We start from the raw sequence: 20,332 nt of genomic DNA, 5'->3' as shown, positions 1-20,332 counted from the left end.
TGCTTCAACCTGCCGTCATCCAACCTGGCCCGCTTCACCGGAGGGGCAGAATCCCTACTGTATGCTAGGAAGAGGAAACAGGAGACACACGTTTTCGCTACTTCTAATGCTTCCCCATCACGAACACCAAAGACAGGACCCAGTGCACACAACCAACAGAGGCAGAACAGACCAGAATGTGACCCCTGCCTCCATTTAAACAAAAAACAAACTGGAAACCACCCCCCAAATCAACGGCATGCCAGACAGCTGAGCACAACCTAGAAGCGAGGTGGGAGGGGGTGTGGCCAACCAAAGCCACAAAACTCCACCTATCATGGCCGCCGAAGGCCAAAATCACGTGGAGAGCCCAGCTCTGGCGTCCAGCACCCATGAGAACGCCGGGAACAAGATGCCAATCTACCCAGGTGCCCCGCACAGAAGACGAGTAGCGGAGCATCTGGAGCCCAACCTGGGCGCTCCACAACGTCCGCGTCCGAGCGGCATGGGAGGAAATCAAAACGGAGCACCTGGAGCCCAAACCGGGTGCTCAACAACGAAGTGCTGTGCACAGAGCGTCCGGACCCACCCCGGCCGCTCCACAATGTACGTGCCTGAGCGGCACTAAAAGAAAACAGAACGGTGCACTCGGATCCCAACCCGAGTGCTCCCAACAGATGCGCCGCACAAGGAGCATCCAGACCTCACCACGGGCGCTCCACGTTTGTGCCTGAGCGGCACGAAAAGAATACAGAACGGAGCACTCGGAGCCCAACCCGAGTGCTCCCAAAAGACGCACTGCACACGGAGCGTCCAGATCCCAACCCTGATGCTCCTCAGAACTGCCAAGGAACAGAACACTGTCTCAGGCAGCCCAAGGCATGAAGAGCCTGACAGTGCAGCTAAAGCCCCTAGCAAGCTGCAGCGGCTGACTGGCGGGACCACAGCCACCGCGCAAAGGACGCGCTGCATAACAGGACTCACCCGACAGCAGGACTCCAGGAAACCAGCGCCGCCCAGCAGTACCAGCAACTAAGAACCCGAAGGAGTCCAGGAAGCCAAGCATCCAGACTCAAGCAGCTCCCACGAAGGTCTATGAGCACCCCCAGAGCCCAGCAAAGGAGGAAACCACAGGACAACACAAAGCAGGTAAGTGCCCAGCACCTACCCAAGTATCCCCCGTCAGGTCCACTGACAGGAAACAAAACAGGAAGTGCTTTCTGTTGGCTGTGTACTTATAGCCCCTGGAAGGAGGGTGGGTGGAGCCTAAAAGTGTTTCCTGTCAAGTGGAATACCTCATTAGTGATGACTGGGTCGAGGACGAGGGACATGGAGGTAATGTTAAAATAACCCCCACCCACTCCCACCCGGATGACAAAGCACACACTAGAAAAAAAAGTTACTAATGGTAAGTAACCTGTTCAGCTTTAGCATTGATATACATGAAATTTGACGTAAACTATCCGCCTATGGACATGACACAGGTAAAATAGCCTGACTCCCTGAATAGGTACGGCGGGATGTTGTATGTACTAGTTATGGCTGGCCTCTTACGGGAGCAAAATATTTCTTTTGATGCCCCCTCTGTAGGTGTTAACACTTTTAAAGAGATAGCTGTGAGAGAGCTCGAATGTTCAATGATGACTTATTAACAGCTGACCCTTTGCCCAAAAGAGAAAGCAAAAGAAAAATCAACATGTAGCTAGTGATCACCCAATGTACTAGATACAGTTATTTACAGTAGTCAGAAAGAAAATTAAAAGAATACAAACATCATTTTGAGCATACTCCTTGGATCCAGGCGCGGTTCCATGATTGCAATATTTCGTAGTACAATGCAAGATGTTGGGTTTCTGTCCAAAATAACTGATCAGATCTACTTTGCCTCTGTGGTTTTCATTGTGGATGACTAAAAGCACAATTAGAGAGAAAGAAAAACGACTGCATTAACCACTTTATAAAACATGTTCCATTTATAGATAAATGATGAACAACTTATAGAATGGAAGGGGTTTGGTGTTTGTACAGGCAGTGCAATGGTTGAAACTGCATTGGCACCAAAAATAGTTACTTGTAACATCAATTAACGCCATCCATATCAACTCCCTGGTATTATACATCAAACACGTACACATGCTCACACTCAAACTCTGAGTTCTGAATTGAAACGGATTGTCTCCATTATTCAAGGTCAGGCATGTGGTCATTTTCTAATGGGGACTCGAATTTAAGTGCCTCAGTGCACAGACGCCGAACGTTCTCCTGCTAATACAGTTCCATCCTAAGAACCTTCCATCTCAGAATGCACAATTTACTCTTAGAAGAACCTGCCTATATGGTTTTTGCTCCATGGAATAATCATTTAATCTCCGGATCAATGGCAGCGTCATTGTCCATAAACTGCGAGCGTGTGATTTTTGGCGGCAGAGAGGTCTACCTGGGGTCTATTACCAATTGCTTACATGCTTCTTTGGATAAGAACATGCCATTTGCCCAGCAAATAAAGACAGACTAGCCTGGTGTTGGAATCTTTGAACTGTTTTTGAGTATGCAAGATGTTATGTCTGTTGCACTGTTGGAGGTTTGCTTATAGTGCGTTTTGGTCACAAATATTGACGGGGTGCGATAACCATATGGCATACCGGGTTCGGAATGCTCTAACCGTATATATGTATTTTTAGGTCTCACCTAGGCAGCGCGCATGCACTGCCCTAGGAGGGCCTTTAGCAAATGGTCTGCTCCTTTTCAAGCACACTCATGCTAGTGCTGGCATCCACCTTGCGGGAGCGAGCAGCGTCACGCGTTCTAATTGAAAACATATGGCTTTGGTGCCGCCGCTGCTCGCTCCCACAAGGCGGAGGTCAGCACAAGCACGAGTGTGCTTTAAAACAGCTGCTGCTTGTTTGCGTTCCAGCATTAGTCATTCACAGTGATTAAACACAGAGCGGGCCACACTTTTTTTTTTCATTCCCCCCTCACTCTCTTTCTCTTGCACGCTCTCTTTCGCTCGCTCTCTTTATTGTCGCAGGTCGCATGTAACACAGAGACAGCAATTCGAACTTACAATGTTCTTTGTAATGACAATTAACAATAGCCTCACATTATAAGTTTTCCCTCGTGCCCAGCTCTCTCTATAAAGTGCCCCATCACATTCCATTTTACTGCATTGCATTATGTTTGCATGTCACTTTCCTACTACCGGCTACGGGGCCTAAAATGCTTGAATAACTCGAGTAGTGGCAGTACTTTATCTGCTATGATTTCAAAATAACAATCAACAATTGCTTCCATTTATGGAGGAAAGATACCATAGAGCCAACCTCATAGAAATTACCAGAGCTCGTCCTCGTCCACCACCACCACGTCCACCACCACCACGTCCACCACCTCGTCCACCACCACCATGTCCACCACCACCATGTCCACCACCACCACCACGTCCACCACCAACACGTCCACCGCCACCACTACATCCAACACCACCACCACGTCCACCACCACCACGTCCCCCACCACTACCACGTCCCCCACCACTACCCCATCCACCACCACAACCACCACCTCCATGTCCACCACTGCCACCACCACGTCCACCACCACATCCACCACCACCACCACCACGTCCACCACCACCACATCCACCACCACTACGTCCTCCACCACCACCATGTCCACCACCACCATGTCCACCACCACTACATCCTCCACCCCACCATGCCCACCACCACCACATCCACCACGTCCACCAACACCACCACGTCCACAACCACAGCCACCACGTCCACAACCACTGCCACATCCACCACCACGTCCACCACCGCCACTACCACGTCCAAAACATCCACCACCACGTCCACCACCACCACGTCCACCACCACAACCACCCGTGACAGGTAAAGTGTCACTGGAGGGCAGGGGTAATAGGAGTGTCAACCCCGGCTGTACATGGGACATTTAAGGATGCACTGGGTGCGAGAAGACGGGAATAGGGGCTAGAAGTATTACACCAGACCCCAAGATACATTTTGAAGAGGAGCAATGTCACAGGGGCTCCTGTAAAAGCACTCGCAGCATCTCTACCTCACAGTGGCATACCTGCACAAGCCACTCACTCAAAACAAGCATTGGCATAGCCAATAGGTCTCACCTTTGGGACCTTATAAGTGTTTACACATGCAACACTTGATGTTGTTGCACCATGGATATTGCGCTGGATAACTAAACACTTATAAGGTCCCAAAGGCGAGACCTATTGGCTATGCCAATGCTTGTTTTTCATGCTTCCTTTAGTTCTGTATTGCATCAGTCTGAAGGCTGATGCAGCCTTTCAGGTATGCACTACAAAGCAGACATCACAGTAGACCAAGGCTCTAGGAATGCAGATGTTACCATGAGTAGGACCTGTGAGCTTTTTAAATGCTGGGATAATTACTTCTGCTGTACATGTATGCCAAATCAGCAAGATTAAAACTCAACAACTTTCCCTTCTCTCCCTTGGTGCTGTGATATATGTATATATAAAAAAACCTTTCAGAAAGGCCATGTTCTGCAACCCCACGGTCTACTAACTACTAGGTTAAGGCTGGCCAGGTAAGATCACTCAACAGTGAACAATTCGACTACCTTCTTTAGGAAACGTGACTGAAATTGTTTCACACTTCTCCTTAGGCTATTTTGTAGCATTCTCGGTACCCTATGAAGAACACTGAATCAGTCCATTAGGCCAAAGCATAATTCTTGAGTGTAGTATCTGGTGAGTAATGGATGTGTAACATAACATGGACATCAAAGCACAATTTGAAAGGGAAAGCAAGCCGAATTTTTCACAGCAGTAAATAAAAGTGGAAAAATGAACTTTAAAATTACAAATTTCAACTGGGTCCGATTCATGAAAAAGAAACCTTCAAAGTAAAGGGATATATTTATATCTCCATCTTTTAGGAACTTTTGCTATTCACAAACATTCCCAGAAATATACCTAGAAATCTGCAACAAGTGCAGGTTTCCAGGCGTACTTCTCGGAATGTTACAACATCTACTGTGGGAAGGGATGGCACCTCATGTGCAAACACACCTTTTCTTTCTAAAGGGAAATTTATTTTTCCCTGCAACCATTTGGAGGGTGAGAAAGGCTCGGATTTCTTAATACTTTCTTAGTATTGAAGAGTGCTGAACCAACATATATATGTTTGTCAGCTTTCACACACTTCCAAGTCAAATCACCATTTGGAACACCCCTCTTGTGTGGCATTTACTACTGCAGGTCTCACTGCTTGTGGTGAAGAAATACACAGTAGTAAATCCATCTCCACCTGTCAGTATCCATTGTGTGAATTCCTGGCAGATGTAAACGCTCAACACTGAAAGGCTGGTAGGACTGTGACAAAGTCTGCCATGAAACAGCCTCTCTGTCTCAGACACGCCTCTGGAAAAGGGCCACTTCAAAACAGGCCAGTTCCTCTTTCTGTGTGAGCACCAATTAAAATGCTGCAGTTAGAGTCAAATATTTGCTACTTAAATACGTTTAAGGAGCAGAACATGCGACTACATCTGAACATTGCTCTGCTGCTTATGGGGAACCAACATGGCAAGTTCTGCAGCACTGCTGGCTGGATCTCTTTTCCCTTCATTGTTCTGGAATGTAGTGCAAAATACAACATTTGAAGACTGGCGATTAACTAAAAGAAAACAAACACTCTGTAGAAAGGCCATATTTGAAACCAATCTAAGCAATGCCATTGCAAGAAATTAAAAAACTTGAGGGGCTTGTAAAGAAGCACTTTGCGCCAAGGGTGCGTCACTTTTGTCGCCGCAGCGCAGTGTGCTGTCCATATTTACAAGGCCACACAAAGCCACCCTGTGTCGCCTTTCATGGCCTTGCAAATATGGCCCCTTTTCACACATCCCTATGCGTAAAAGGGGCGTGCCATAGGTGTTGCTGTGGGCAGTCCCACGCAACACCCATGGATTCTACTGCGTTCCCAGAATTACAACATTTCGTAAACCTGGGAATGTTCCAGAATCCTACCACTCCCCAGGGGAGACGTAAGGAGGCGCACCAAGAAGAAATACTTTTATTTCTCCTCGTTTTTTCCTCTATGCATGCTGCACATATGGAAAAAGAAAAACACCATCAATGATTGTTTTTGTCCAGGAATGTTTTCTTTTCCACACAAAAACAAGCATCCCTGCAACGCAGACACCCTTGCACCATGGTGAAAGGGAGCCTGCATTGGCGCATGGCAGCTCATTGTGCACCAGGACAGGGGAAAGCACAGGGATGCATCATATTGTTGTATATATGACGCATTCCTGTGCTGTTAAAATGATGGAGCTCGACGCAGCAAAATGGCTTGCGGCACCGCGCTGCGTCATACTGTTGTAAATGAGGCCCTTCATATTTTTCCCCAACATAGGGCCTCATTTACAAGTTCCTAACGCCACTTTTGCACTGTCGGAGCATCACTTTTTTGATGCTCCAGTGCACAATGTTGCGTGGCATATTTACAAGGCCAAGCAAAGCCACTTTGTGGATTTTCATGCCGTTGTAAATATGTGTTCCTTCCATGCAGAACACAGTGTGAAAGGGGGGTTCCTTGGGTGTTGCTGTGGGTGTCCCATGCAACACCCTTGGAATCTGCAGCATTTATAGATTTATGAGGAATCGTAAACCTGGGAATGTGTCAGATTCCAACGTCTCCCCAGAGGAGTCGTAGGAGCGGCGCAACGAGGAGAAATACTTTTATTTCTCCTCGTTTTTTCCTCTTCGTATGCATGCTGCAATAGAAAGATGAATATTCCAATCATTATTGTCTTTGTGCAGGAAGGTGACCCGTCCTGGCCAAAAGCAATCATCCCTGCTACACTGGCACTCTTGCGCCGTGGAGCAAGGATGTCTGCGTTGGCGCATGGCTGCTGTTAAAAAAAACAAACATGTCAAAGCTCAACAACCCCTAAATAAAAAATGTCTTTTAAGGAAGCCATCTGCCGAAATCGCTGTAACTTCCAGGGTCATTGTGGTCTTATTTTAGCAAAATCAGAACAACACTTAGATTTTAGGAAAGGAACAAATAAATAATAAAATGGGTTCTATAAAGAATATTTTTAGAAAGTGCTCCCCTGGGTCATGATTGCCGATCACCACTATCACGACTTTTCTAAATATTTCTCCTCATTTTGAACCCTGCAGCACTTCAGGGGAGTGTTGTGTGGGGTTCAGGTATTTATGTGCATAAAAGTCTGTGACTACTAAAAATGAACATTAAAGTAGTGTAGGATTTTCCTCATTTAAGTGTCAGTTACACACTGCCAGGAAAGCATGTTTACCCCAGATGCCATCTCGTGCCCAAGGCATCAGCCAGGACCGGCTCTAGGGCGGTGCGATCGGTGCCACCGCACCGTTCGCTGACTTGGGGTGGGGGCGCCATGTTCATCACTTTGAAAGCACCTGATGCCCCATTGGAGGGGCACCAACAAACTTTATCGCACAGGGCGCCACCAGTGCTAAAGCCAGCCCTGGCATCAGCCATGGCCATGGCTTCCACATTTGGCTACAAGGAGTGATCCTACTCTTTCTATGGCAGTTTCCCTATGTGTCTATATTAATCGCTATATAAAGTCTTTATATTCTAAAATAAAGTGATGCAGTAAGCATTCTTCCTCTCCTAAAAAGTCACTATTTGGTCCAGAACTAGACAAAAATCTCTAAAACAACCACAATCTTAGCTACGTACAGTTGGGCTTTGCTCGCTTTTGGAAAGCTTTGAGACTGCCAAGGTGTTCCAAGAAATTGTGCCTCATTTTTTTCAAGATATCCGCACTTGAGGTGGTCAAGAACCAGCCAAAGTACAAAGGCAGAACATCCGCGTCAAAGGGAGCCTTCATGCCCTTCAGCTCCTCCAACGACAGCTTCCAGTGACTCTTGTCCTTCAGTTGATTGCAATCCCGACGCCACTGTGTTTTTGGTTCAACAATGACAACAGTAAATTTGTGGTCATCTGCGATGTCAAAGATGGCTTCCAAGCGCTCCTGATCATGGTGAGTGTCATCCAGGACAAGAACATGGACACATTTTTTGTTGCAGTTTCCAATCAGAGCCTTATCCAATTGGTTGTATTTATCAGAAATAGCAGATTTAACTGCCGGCTCAATGTCATATTTATCGGCTGAAATCACGCGGGCAGCATCGCCGTACTTGTCAAGAATTTCTTTAGCCAAGTGACTTTTCCCACTGCCCGGGAGCCCTCTGAGCAGGATGAGAGTTTTTGATTCCTTGAATGCACCAACCGTGTGATCATCCAACAGAAAGGGGAAGTTCTGGCTCTCTGCCTGGTCCTTTGACGCTGGAGAGGACATTTTGCGGGACAGTATCGTAGACAGAAGAGACTGGATCTTCCTTGTAATGCCTCTTTTCTAGTGGGTAAAAGAGAAAAGAAAAGAAATGCTTAAAATAATTGGACATGCAATCCATCATATGACTGCATTTATCTAAAAACTATTTTTAGATAAATTTACAAGATGTGCAGGTCATTTATTCAACGGAAAGGATACTATACATAGAGGCTGATTTTCAAACTTGGACAAATTGTCTATAAAAACATCTAGCCCTCTGGTCAACAAATACAACCCTTGCATAGCTATGTAGTTTAATATTAGTGGTCGATGGTAAAAAACCAGCAAAAGAACTGGCACACATTCTGTGAATTTGTGGTGTAGGCATGCAAGATGCCTGTGTAAAGGTTCTTGGGGTACAATAGGGTACGCCATTATACATTACAATTCATATTACAACAGCTGATCCACCACTTAATCCATGAACCTAAGGTACTGTCATTGATAGACTCATACGCGGCTGGCTAAGTGGCACTGGCTGGTCTGTGACTCTAAAGCAGAGGTCCTGCTACAGCATAGGGCCATCTCCCTTTTTTCTGGCTCACCAAAGATACTGAATGTCAAAATACATACGATAGTGGGCCGCTGTATATATTTATTATGGAGCATTCATTCAGGGAAACACTCGCCCGATGTCGCACCACGTGCCCCAGCACGCTTCCCTTTCTCTCACTAAGGTGCCAAACGTCTGTAACCAACCCCGTGGACCTCAGAGATCCACCGGGTTTTGTGGGTAAGCAATCTTAACAGTGCTAACATATCATGGCCCACTTACTGCAACGTGAGTACAAACGGTCCAGGCTCTTGACTCCGTGCCTTTCTACACCTCACCCACATCGCAGGCTACCCATGGGCTGCAATACCACAAGGGTCTTGAGAGTCCACCAGCATCAACCAACCTTGTGCCTGTTCGTCTTGTCTTTTGTTCTCTATGGAGCCAGACTCCTCCCAAAGGAAGCCTTTTCCAGGCGTAAGCCCCTGCCCATCCACCCACATATCTTCCTGTTGGCACACGCCTGATAGTCGGCTAGATACATCAGCCGACTAATTCATCAATGGAAACTCAAACCTAGACTTAAAAATGTTCATTGTTTGTAGACAAATAGCTCCACTAAACAGGTCACCAACCAATTAGGTCCCTGCAGGCACTGCCGTCAGTACAGACTCAGCCTAGGCAGACTGGTAGCAGCACCCGCTGGTGGCCTCACAGACACTGGAGTCACACACAATGCTGGCCCTAGTCTTTAAAACACTCACATTCATTCCCCTAGGGAAAGGGCCTCTGCAGAGAGCTGACCAAGCTTATGCACCATGTTTAGGGAAAACCAAACCAGTCTTTAATACAATAGAGGAAGCGAAGCAGCAACCATGACATTTAAAGAGGCAGACATTCTGCCACTGAGTATCAGATTCACAATGTGAACTACTAAATAGTTGCTTAAAGGAGAGAGGCAACTATGAAAAAGGTATAGAGGAAGAATCCGGAGATTGAGGAGGAGGTGTAGCAAAACCATACCATGAAGCAGTCATTGCATCATATAAGACAAGCAGGATACTTGGAAATTAGGAGATTGGGCAAAGGGGAACTATGCTACATAGGTCTATGACAATATGATGGAGCCATGTTGGAGAAACAGGACACAAGACATACAACCAAGTGAATTCCCAATGAATGTGGGAGTGTTTAGTACACCTAACATAGCAAGGTAGGTAAACAGAGCCACAATAGATGGAAAAGGTGCCTGAAAGTGGCAGCAGTGAAATCTCACCATAATGACTTTGTGACATTACAGCTGTGGAAGAACATGTTGCTACCCCCTTCCTTTGGGTAACTAGGACCCAAGGGTAGTGAAGGGTGGGATGGAGTGAATATCCAGTGAGGATGGAAGCAGTTGTAATACTCAAATATTAAAAACATCGGTGACTGTCCCCCCCTCTCCTGTACTGTTGCTCTGCATGGCTACTTCAAGCTGACAGAGGCACAAAAGTGGCGCCCCTGAAGGCTAACTTTCATTGCCCACTTGGAAGGGACGCCAACACTCAGCACAAGCCAACCAAGATCTTTGCATTGGTAGGGTTGAGATCGAGCTGACGGACTAAAGAGTCAATCTTCTTAATGCAGTGAGAAGCTTTTGGTGAAAACATACAAGCACTCACTGTAGAGACTCAGGGTTGTGCCAAGACAACAAATGTCATGACGGATAATATCAGAACAGAGAATCACTGTATTTCAAACCCTGCAGATCATAGACACGTTTGTCCTCCATTATGGTGCCCTTTAAGTACACTCCTTATTTCGACCCACAGCTCCTGTTTCTAGCAACCCTCAACATACGGATCAAACTCACTCTATGCCGACACCCGTCATCTCCTTTTTTCAAAATTATGCTAGGTGAGCACATGGGGTACCCTACGCACCTTCGGACCATCACCTCACTTCGGCAATTCCAAATGGCCCTCAAGACCTGCAAACGTGTGGAAACCCTATTGGGTGAAGTTAGACCTGGCACCTTAGCGTGGGTCTCCCTTCCATTTTTTGCTGTTGCCTCATGTGTTTTCGCTGGTATTAGATGCTTTGGGCACTGTGCCACTGCTATCCAGTGCCACAGTGCAAGTGCTCCCTGTTGTAAATTGATGTATGGATTAGTGATTCCATGATTGGCCTGCTTGGTTTACCTGTCAGACCCTAGTACAGTGCACCAGGAGTGCCCAGGGCTGGTAATCCAAATGCTGCTAGTGGGCTTGCAGCACTGGTTGTGCCACCTGTAGGAGAGTAGGATCTGCTTCACATGGGTACCCCCACTTTTTGCTGGTGTTTCACTGTTTTTCGACCTTAGTCTAGCTGTGACCCTGCTAATCAGGACCACAGCCTAGCTGCTTCCTCTCTAAATGGTTTCCATGTACATTAAGTACATATCTAATTGGATTCTGGAGTGCCTTATACGCCCCTAGTATATGGTATACTATGTACCTAGGGCATAGGTACCTCAGAGGCCTACCAGGGGCTGAAACATGTATTATGCCACCCCTAGGAAGCACTCAAAAATGGCACCACAGGTCTGCTACTGCATCCTGGGTAAGGGTGTGCTTGCACCCCTTATAGTGGTATAGGCTACCTATATCCACCTATATATACAGACACATATAAACCTATAAGTCACTCCTATGGCAGGCCTTGACAATCCTGAAGGCAGAGTGCTTGGTTTTGTGTGAGAGGGTGCCCCTGCATGAGCAGAGCCACTCTGCAGCGTTCGGAGTGCCTTCTCTGATGCTGTTTGTGGTGCAGCCTGACCATATACTCTTAAGTGCATTATAACCTCGCGGTAAATGCTAACTTTGGGATGGCTGCATGGAAACATGTCATGTTTGGTGTCAAACGCTTTGGAATACTACCCACCCCCTGCAAGTTCTGGCGGGGGGGGGGGGGTAGCATTTCACCATTCTAGAGGGAGAGACATGTTCACACTGGTCTAACCCGGTAGGACTTTCCTGAGCCCTGGCATCACAAAATGGATGCCTCTGCCACAGACACGGGTCTGGCCTCCTGCTGCTGACCGAAACTCCGGCAGGGGAGGCCTGGACAAAGGAAATGGATGTAATTTTTCCAAACCATCCTATAGGTGGGTCCCTAGAGTATGTCCAACCCCCAAACTTAGTATAAGTATGGAAACCCAGTCCTTGCGACTTTAGATTACCCTGGACGAAACTCTGCAACATATATCCTGAACCTTCAACGTTCTACTTTGACTAGAAGACTGAAGAAATCTCCCTTGGGGTCAAGGAGTGACTCCCCTGCTTTGGTAGGCACCAAAGAAGCAACTGACCGGTCTGCATCGCTGAAGCTCCCGCCGGACGCCGAAGTCTTTGCATCACCAGAGGTGGATTTCCAAAGTTCCTCGCGACTACCCTGAGTCCACAGCAAAGCTGAGGCCCGTGGCTATCGTGGGTGATGTGGAACCGTGACCCCTGGACACCGTGAACTTTTGCAGCAACACTATCTTCTGGGACTTTCTCGAAGTTGTGCTTTGGGTTCCGAGTAGCCCCAGCCTTGAGCACCTCCTGCACCGAAGATTGCTGGCCTCCACTCCACGAGTGACCCGTGGGCCAGTTTCAAGTGCGACCGCTCGAGGCTCCTTTGCGATCGCTAGCCCATTGGCTAGTAGGTCCCCACATAGGCAACTCTTCTTTTACTTGGGCTTCCCTGGTTGCTCCAGACATGCCCTGACTTACCCTCACTGGGTGCGTCCCTCAGACCTTGCTGGTGTGCACCGCAGTCCTTTCTCTGAATTCCTGTGACTTGCCGTTGCCAAGGCTTGTTGGGTCCAATCTGGTCGCCGACACGGCACTCGACAGACTTCGTGGAACAGCTCGAATCTGGCTCGTGGACTTCGGCGACACCTCTGGGAACTCGTGGCTGAAGAGTCAAGACACCCATCAACTCACCTGAAGCACCCGACATCTGTGGGCATTGGTCCATCCTGCCCTCGGTCACTGGCTAGTGACCCAGACTCTGTCCCCATCTGCTTTCAGGTTCCTTCCATCCTAGATCCAGGCTTGGATCTCTTCGGACACTTCTCCTCTTCACGGCAGCAGCAGTTCTTTGCAGGCTTCCATTGCAATCGATGACGCGACCAGACACCAAAAGACACATATGCACCCAGCTTCCCTGGGTGAGGTAACTCGAGTACTCCGGTGCTCCAGCGGATCACCGAGAAGCGTGTCGCAGGGCCTGTCGCGGTCCGCATCGTGTCGCATCAAGAGACGACGACATCTTTGTTTCTTTGCACCGGATCTGCATCGCATCGCCACGGAAGCGCAGTAAGAAACCGACGCATCACCTCCCCTCGCAGAGAAGAACCGACGCATCCCCTACGCAGCAGTAGGGACCCGACGCATCACCGTTCTTGCGTGTAAGGAACCGACTCATCACCTTCCCTGCAACACTTTTGTTGTATTGCGTTATGCATCTTAAGATACATTGAACTCAAAGTGTTGCATTTTAACATTTAAAGATAACTAAGCTAATTCTACCATTTTAAGTACAGTATTGTGGATTTTTGTCATTTGTGGTCTTGTGATAAGTCTATATAAAGAATACTTATTTTTTATATAAAACTTGTGTGGTGTCCATCTGTAGTGTTGTCACTTGATTACTGTATGTGTTCACAAATGCTTTACACACTGCCTATGAGATAAGCCGGTCTGCTCATGCCAAGCTACCAAGGGGGTGAGCAGGGGTTATTTTAGGAGTTTACCCCCTTACCCTGACAAGACGCAAGGGCCCCTACTTGGACAAAGGTACCTACCTCCGCCAACTAGAGACCCTCAAATCGAACAGGTGATTAGCCGCACTTTATAAATCCTGATTGATTGATTGATGGGGGGTGAGTGCTACCACGGAGCCTAATCCACCTACGGACCATCCCTCTCATGTTACCAGCTTACAACCATGCAGGGTTTTTGATGCTGATTCCTTGTGTAATAAACTGCTCCTGCTCGCTTATTTATATTTGATGTTTCGTATTACAACTGCTTTTAGCTATGCAAGGTGCTGTGATGCTTTCAGGTATTGTATGTGCTATATAAAAAAAATCCTAAATAAATAGAGAAACTAAATAAGCCCAATAACTACAGTTTCCCTGTCAAAATATGATGTTAGAATCAATGAATCAATACAAAAATCAGCATTGGGAGCAAACGTTGATTAGGAATAGTGTTTTTAAAAGGTTGACTAACAGGAAAGGGGGCAGAAGCAAAGTTTAAGAAAAGGGTCAGATGGAAGTAGAAGAAAGAAAAAAAAAGTCAACCTCAGAGTAAAATAAATAAATAACGTAAGGAGTTAACAATAAGGGTTAGGGTAATATAAATTCTCTAGCAAAGTACTTAGAAATCTTGGTATACTCTGCCATGGCACACACCTACCGACTCTTGTGCTAGCAATCGTCCATAATCTTGGCATGCCCCAAGTCACAAGCACAGCAAAAGAGCTGTTAGTGAAGCCAGGTGCATGCCCACCTCAAAGTCTGCCATTCCTCTTACCACACTATCAAGCTCACATAACCCAGGTGGTTCCAGGATGCCTTAGGGTAACCATGCAACAAACCAATCTCCTCTGGCTGTAGGAGCACACACGTGAGGAGTTGTACGGTGGATCATCCAGACAGGAAGGGATGTACTGAATGCCAATATAAGAGCCATTACCCTCATTTCTGTTCACTCAAAAGTCCTAGTCCTCTGTCTCCAGATTGACAAGAGACATGTAAAAGGATACATTTCACTAAGAGACCAGAAGAAGGCAAGCCGACTTTGAAAACCGTGGGTCATAAACATCTACCTAGAAGAACACTGAGCAGGCGAGTGAAGGTGGGAAGGTCAGAATTGTTCATGGGGTTTTTGGGGGGAGGCGACTCTTCCCTCCTGCACCCCAAGAAAAAGTTGAATGAACCCTACCAAATGGTGCAATCTGTAGCATAATTTTCACATAGGTTGTCTAACAATTCAGAGGTTCTGAATACAATATTCTAATACTACTTTGATGTCTCAGGCAAGCCATAACCTCCCCAAGGGTGTTGGCCCTCATACTTAGAAAACGAAGGTGAAAAATAATGAATTTCTTTGCACAATTCCCCTAAGAATATACTTTTGGTTATAGGTTTTAAAAGTAGTTTAAATCTAGTTATGCAAAGTAAGATATCCCTTCACTTTTCAAAGTGCAGAGCATCCTTCTACACTTCACACGTTATTCCTGTGTCTTCAAGGTAGATTCCAAATGATGCTAAAGGCGGCATATCTATATGAATGCGGCATGGTGGAATAAGTCAAGAGACACAAAAGTCACAGCCATACACCAAAGACAGAAGAGAAAGTCAAGCCCAAAAGGCTGATATAGCAATGCTATTAGTACATTTACTCAGACCAAAAGGGACACCAACTGTAAAGGCTCATGCCTCCGGCAGCTGTCGTGATATCATAGAAAACCTTTTTGCTTCTACAAGAAGGTGGTGCAATAAAAGCCACAGCAGTGAAAGTCTACTGGCACCCCCAATCCAGAATCAGAAGCAAACCTCCCAAACTCAGCATGGATTACCCCTTAAAAGCTGCCTTTGATAGGTTTCATAAATGGAATAATTAATTTTACCCAAAACATCAACTTGCCAATTTCTGAAAATAAAGATATTTCACCATGAAATACAGACTTTTGTTAAGCTAAATAAGCTCACTTCCCCCAAACAGAAGCTTTTTCCATGGATAACCTTTGTCGTGAAATACCAGATCATCATGTTAGTTAAAACGAGTTTGGTTCCCAAACAGCTGCATGCCTTCGCCCCCCTGTACCCTCACAGAGGAGAGATTCGGAGCTGTAAGTCTATTTATAATCTTCTTAAAATACGAATGATCCAAGAATACGGTATCCCTTTTCATCAATATCATTCCAGGAATGGCCAAAACTATGTCAAGAAAGGCCATAAGTGGTGCAGAATTGGTACAGTTGTGCCAGGGTCTTTTTTTATGCACTGGATAGCTACAATTAAATTTATGTCATGGAAGGGCACCAATTATATAGAGATAGCTAGAGGTTTTATTTATTTATTTCGGAGTTTGTAGAGCGTGCAGCTACCTCCAGCGGAGGTGTCCCGGCGCTAAGGCAGTCGAAAGACACAGGGTGCAAGTAGGCTTAGTGACGGTTGAACAGGCAGGTTTTTAGAGCTCTTCTAAAGGCTGGTTCAGGTTCGGTCAGATGGAGAGGGACGGGATTGTATTCCACAGTTTAGTAGTCCTAACTGCATAAGCTCTGCCGCCTACCCTCGCCTTGCGAAAGCGGGGGGTGGTGAGGAGCTGCAGGTGGTTAGATCTCAGGAGCCGGTCATGCTGGTAGTGTTGGAGTCTAGCTCTCAAGTAGGCCGGGCCTCGGCCCCTGGTTGCTCTGTAGGCGAGTGCGAGTGCCTGGACTTCTATTCTCCTTATGGCGGGTAGTCAGTGGAGGCTTCTCAGGTGGGGTGTGATGAAGTGTCGGTAAGGCACCTTGCAAATCAGTCTGGCCGCTGCATTCTGTATCATTTGCAGTTTGCGGATCAGATATGCAGGGAGACCCAAGTACAGACTGTTGGCATAGTCCAGATGGGATGTAATAAAGGCATGAACTACCGTCCTCCTGCAGTCCATCAGAAGGAAGTGGAGAAATGTTTGCTGGATACAGAGTTTCCCGAAGCAGGAGGAAGAGATTTGCTGAATCTGGGACTTGCAAGAAAAGGCATAATCAAATCTGAAACCCAAGTTTCTCACCGAGTCTACAGGCTCAGGAGGGGGGGTTCAATTCCTGCGGCCACCAGAGCCTAGAGGGTGGAGTGGCCAGTTGATTGAAGAATAGCACCTCGGTTTTTTCCCAGTTCAGTTTTAGACAGTTTTGGGTCATCCAGGTCGAGATGTGACTTAGACAGCTTCTAAAGTTAATACAAGCAGCCTCTGAATGTTCTTTAAAGGAAAACAGAAGCTGGGTATCGTCAGCGTAGGAAATCACCTTCACCCCCAGGGATTCAATCAGAGTTGCAAGCGGGGAGAGATAGGTATTGAATAGGAGAGGGCTCAGTGCCTAACCCTGGGGGACCCCACAAACAAGGGGCTTTTGGGAAGAGACAAAGGGACGTAGGAAAACTTGTGCCTGGTTCTCCAGGAAGGAGCGGATCCAGGCAAGGGCCGTACCCTGAATTCCCAGAAGTTTGAGTCTCTCTAGGAGAATCGGATGGGCCACGGTGTCGAAGGCCGCAGACAGATCCAGCAGCACCAGCATTGCTGCATTGCCCGGGTCCGTAGTTTCACGGAACCTTTCAGCCACTTCTAGGAGAGCAGTCTCAGTGCTATAGCCTGTTCTGAAGCTGGAATGGGAGTCATGGAATTGTTTGTTAGATTCCAAGAATTCCTTTAGTTGACTCTGGACTATCTATTCCAGGATCTTTGCCAGAGCAGGTAGAAGCGAGATGGGCCTGAAGTTTTTATACTCTGCAGGGTAGGCGTCTGGTCTCTTAAGTATGGGTAGTAGAAAAGCCTGTTTCCACGCTGCAGGGAAAAAGCCTGAACTCAGGGAAGAGTTCCAGATTTGGTTCAAGGGGACGTTAAAACAGGGGGCCAGGAGTTTAAAGAACTCGGCCGGGCAGGGATCCCCGGGTGAGCCAGATTTGCTTTCTGATAGTTTTTTTAAGGAAGCCTCAAGAGACAGAGGGCAGAATTCGGTCAAACGCTCTGAGCTATCTGAAGTGACGTTCTGCTCTGTCAGTGTCAGATTGGAAGGGAAAGAAGCATGGACGGATTCAATTTTGTCCTGGAAACATTTTGACAGCCCCGCGCAGAGGGACAAGGAGGGAGTCACAGTGTTATCCAGAGCTAAAGGTTTAGTAATGTTTGGAACAACTTTATATGAGACTTTTGCTGAATTGTCAGCTGCTTTAATTTTGAGGGTAAAATAATCCTACATGGTGCTTCTCTTAAGCTTATAGAAATTTTTAAGGGCCTTTCTATAAGTGAGTTTGGCTGCCGGGTCGTAGGATAATCTCCAAGCGCGCCCCATTTTTTTGCATACACTTTTCTCGGTTCGAAGTTCTGGGGAGAACCATGGGGCAGAAGGCCTCTTCCTAGAGGAGACAGCAAGTCTAGGGTGGGGCAACAATATCAAGAGCCTTCTCCACCCAGCTACTAAAACTTGCAGTATCTTCATCAGGATTACCTGACAGCATGAGGAAGACTGAACTGAGTGCTGGTATCATGCGGAGATTTTGCTCCAGTGCCTCCTTCTCTCCGGGTAGAGCTGGGGTCTGATACTGGAATGAGCTGGCCTAAAGATAAAAGGTATCAATAGATGATCAGACCATGTTGGGGGTAGGATTCACAGGGATATGAGAGGCAATATATTGGAAGATTTCTGCAGTATATACACGAAGTGTGAAAAATTAATGAGTCTACATCGCTGCTTGTATTCCTTAGTTGTTTTTATTCGTGATGTGCTCAAAGTTCAATACAGCCAACGCGTATCGCCCAGACATGGGCTTCTTCAGGGCAAGGTAAGAAAATGTTGCAGCGCCTTTGGGCAGGATATGTGTTAACGTTAGGTCTCGTAAGTTCCGTGACTGAGAAGTCTGAATTAGAGAAACCTCTCAGTGGATTTGCTGAGGTGATCCTGGATATACGAGGAGACTGTAAAGTGCCTCCTATTTGCTGATCCTTGGTATGGATATCGAGATTAGTTCCAGTAGTAAAGATGTGTGTGTGGAAAGCCTTCAGCGCCGGTTCGTCCTCGTAGGTAGATCGGTTAGGGGTAGGGGAACATCAACCGTCAGGTTGAGGTAATTAGTAAAAATTAAGTCAAGTGTATGACCAGCAGTAATAGAGGTTGTCAATAATGGCCATTGTGTCAAGTAAGGGCCACTACTAAACCAGGGATAAGCAGCACATAGTCATGAATACTCGCAGCTTGTCAATATTCAGCGTTTTGTCAAGAATACCCAGAACAAGAATGAGCCATTATGCGACAAAGAACAGGAATGCCCATGCCATGTCAATGATGGGCCACCATTATGCCAAGGATGGTCATAACATTGTCAATGGCCCCTATATGGCAAGGGTGAGCTAATATAATAGCAAGAATATAATCAAAAGAGCACAGTATGCCAAGGATGGAATACTATTTTGCCATGTAAACCAAAAATGCAATTGGAAGTTCAGATTAAGATACAGGTCTCTGCCTCCAGAGGCCTGAGGAGGCCTGGCACCTTCAAGGAATGGGTCTGAGGGTCATAGGTGCAGGGGTGCAAAAAGGGGATCAGTGAGTGGCAGGGGACTGACAGGCTAATATTTACATTTCACAAGGTATGTCTAACAGGGAAAAATCCATGCATTCGGAGAGGCCAGGGAATCACGGTCCAGAGAAGGATCGGGTTGGAAACTCCTCCTCTGACTCCACCTCTTGCTATCGTGTTACGGGGTGGGATGGGGTCTGTGGCGCCAGCCTGGGACAAAGCAAGTAAAATATGGAGTCAAAGACGGTAAGGCAGAGGCCATGTCCTCTCCTCCTGGTTCAGGCAGGGCTGCATAGCCTCATGTTCAAAGCAAGATTTAAAGTATGGACTCTGGAGTTCTAGCAATTCAGTGGACATCAGAGAGCTGCCCATCACAATGACCCACCCAATCCTCATGTATGCCCAGTGGGTCACTCAGCACACATGGAGCACTGCAGGGAAGCATCACAATCAGAAGTGATCCACAAGCTTATTGAGCTAACAGGGCCCTGAACTGCTGCGCGGTTTACTTAGTATTAACCGGCTCTCAAAAATGGTGGACCTGCCACTGAATCCACTGTTACTCCTGGTGTGCGAGGCTGTGGAGGACCCTGTATACTTGTATATTACTCCCAAGGGAAGGCTAACTTACTCCTAGCAGCTAAACTCACGCTCATCCCACACTTGAAAAAATCTGCTCCCTCTGAGCCTCACGATGCAGTGGTCTAAATTGTGGTACGTCAACGTCATGGAGCTGCAGACCGCTAGAATCAATGACAAAGTGCACGTTTGCACCGGTGAAGACTTATGCTGAGAGGGAGCACATTCACCCAGTTGCCGCCATGCCTAACATCACGCAAATGTCTTGCCTGGAGAGGAGAGGATGGAGGGCGACGTAACTTCTGAACGTGACTCCGACAGTGATGATGAGGGTCAATACAAGTTGAACCCTATTTCATGATTATCCTTGGTTGATAATTAATCGTCCTGTGTAATTGAGCCTATACTATGATGCACCCTGTACTATACCCTGTATTGATGGAATTATGTTGATGCTATGCTTTTGCTATGTAACCACCCTGGATTACAGAAACCTTAAATGGTGATTAAAAAAATAGTAGGGTGACCCTCTAATGATGCCAATATTGAGGAAACACCACTGCTGAGGACTGAACAGACTCATGAGGCAGAATTGA

At 46.8% G+C, this 20,332-nt stretch overlaps 1 protein-coding gene across 1 annotated transcript in view; it reads right to left on the bottom strand.

The window, feature by feature from the left end:
* Positions 1-20,332, bottom strand: part of LOC146869329 (2',3'-cyclic-nucleotide 3'-phosphodiesterase-like) — a 244,517-nt gene that overhangs the window by 24,368 nt on the left and 199,817 nt on the right. The window contains exons 4-5 of the mRNA XM_085650141.1: positions 7,713-8,391; positions 1,752-1,888 (exon numbers count right to left, since the gene is read on the bottom strand). Of these exons, the coding sequence (XP_085506267.1) occupies positions 1,752-1,888; positions 7,713-8,391 (816 nt within the window). The remainder of the gene's footprint in view (positions 1-1,751; positions 1,889-7,712; positions 8,392-20,332) is intronic.

This window comes from Triturus cristatus, chromosome 1_1 (assembly GCF_964204655.1).
Source record: "Triturus cristatus chromosome 1_1, aTriCri1.1, whole genome shotgun sequence".
In the NCBI taxonomy this organism is placed as follows: Eukaryota; Metazoa; Chordata; class Amphibia; order Caudata; family Salamandridae; genus Triturus; species Triturus cristatus.
The sequence above is the reverse complement of the archived record's forward strand: the minus strand, read 5'-3'. Positions and strand labels throughout refer to the sequence as shown.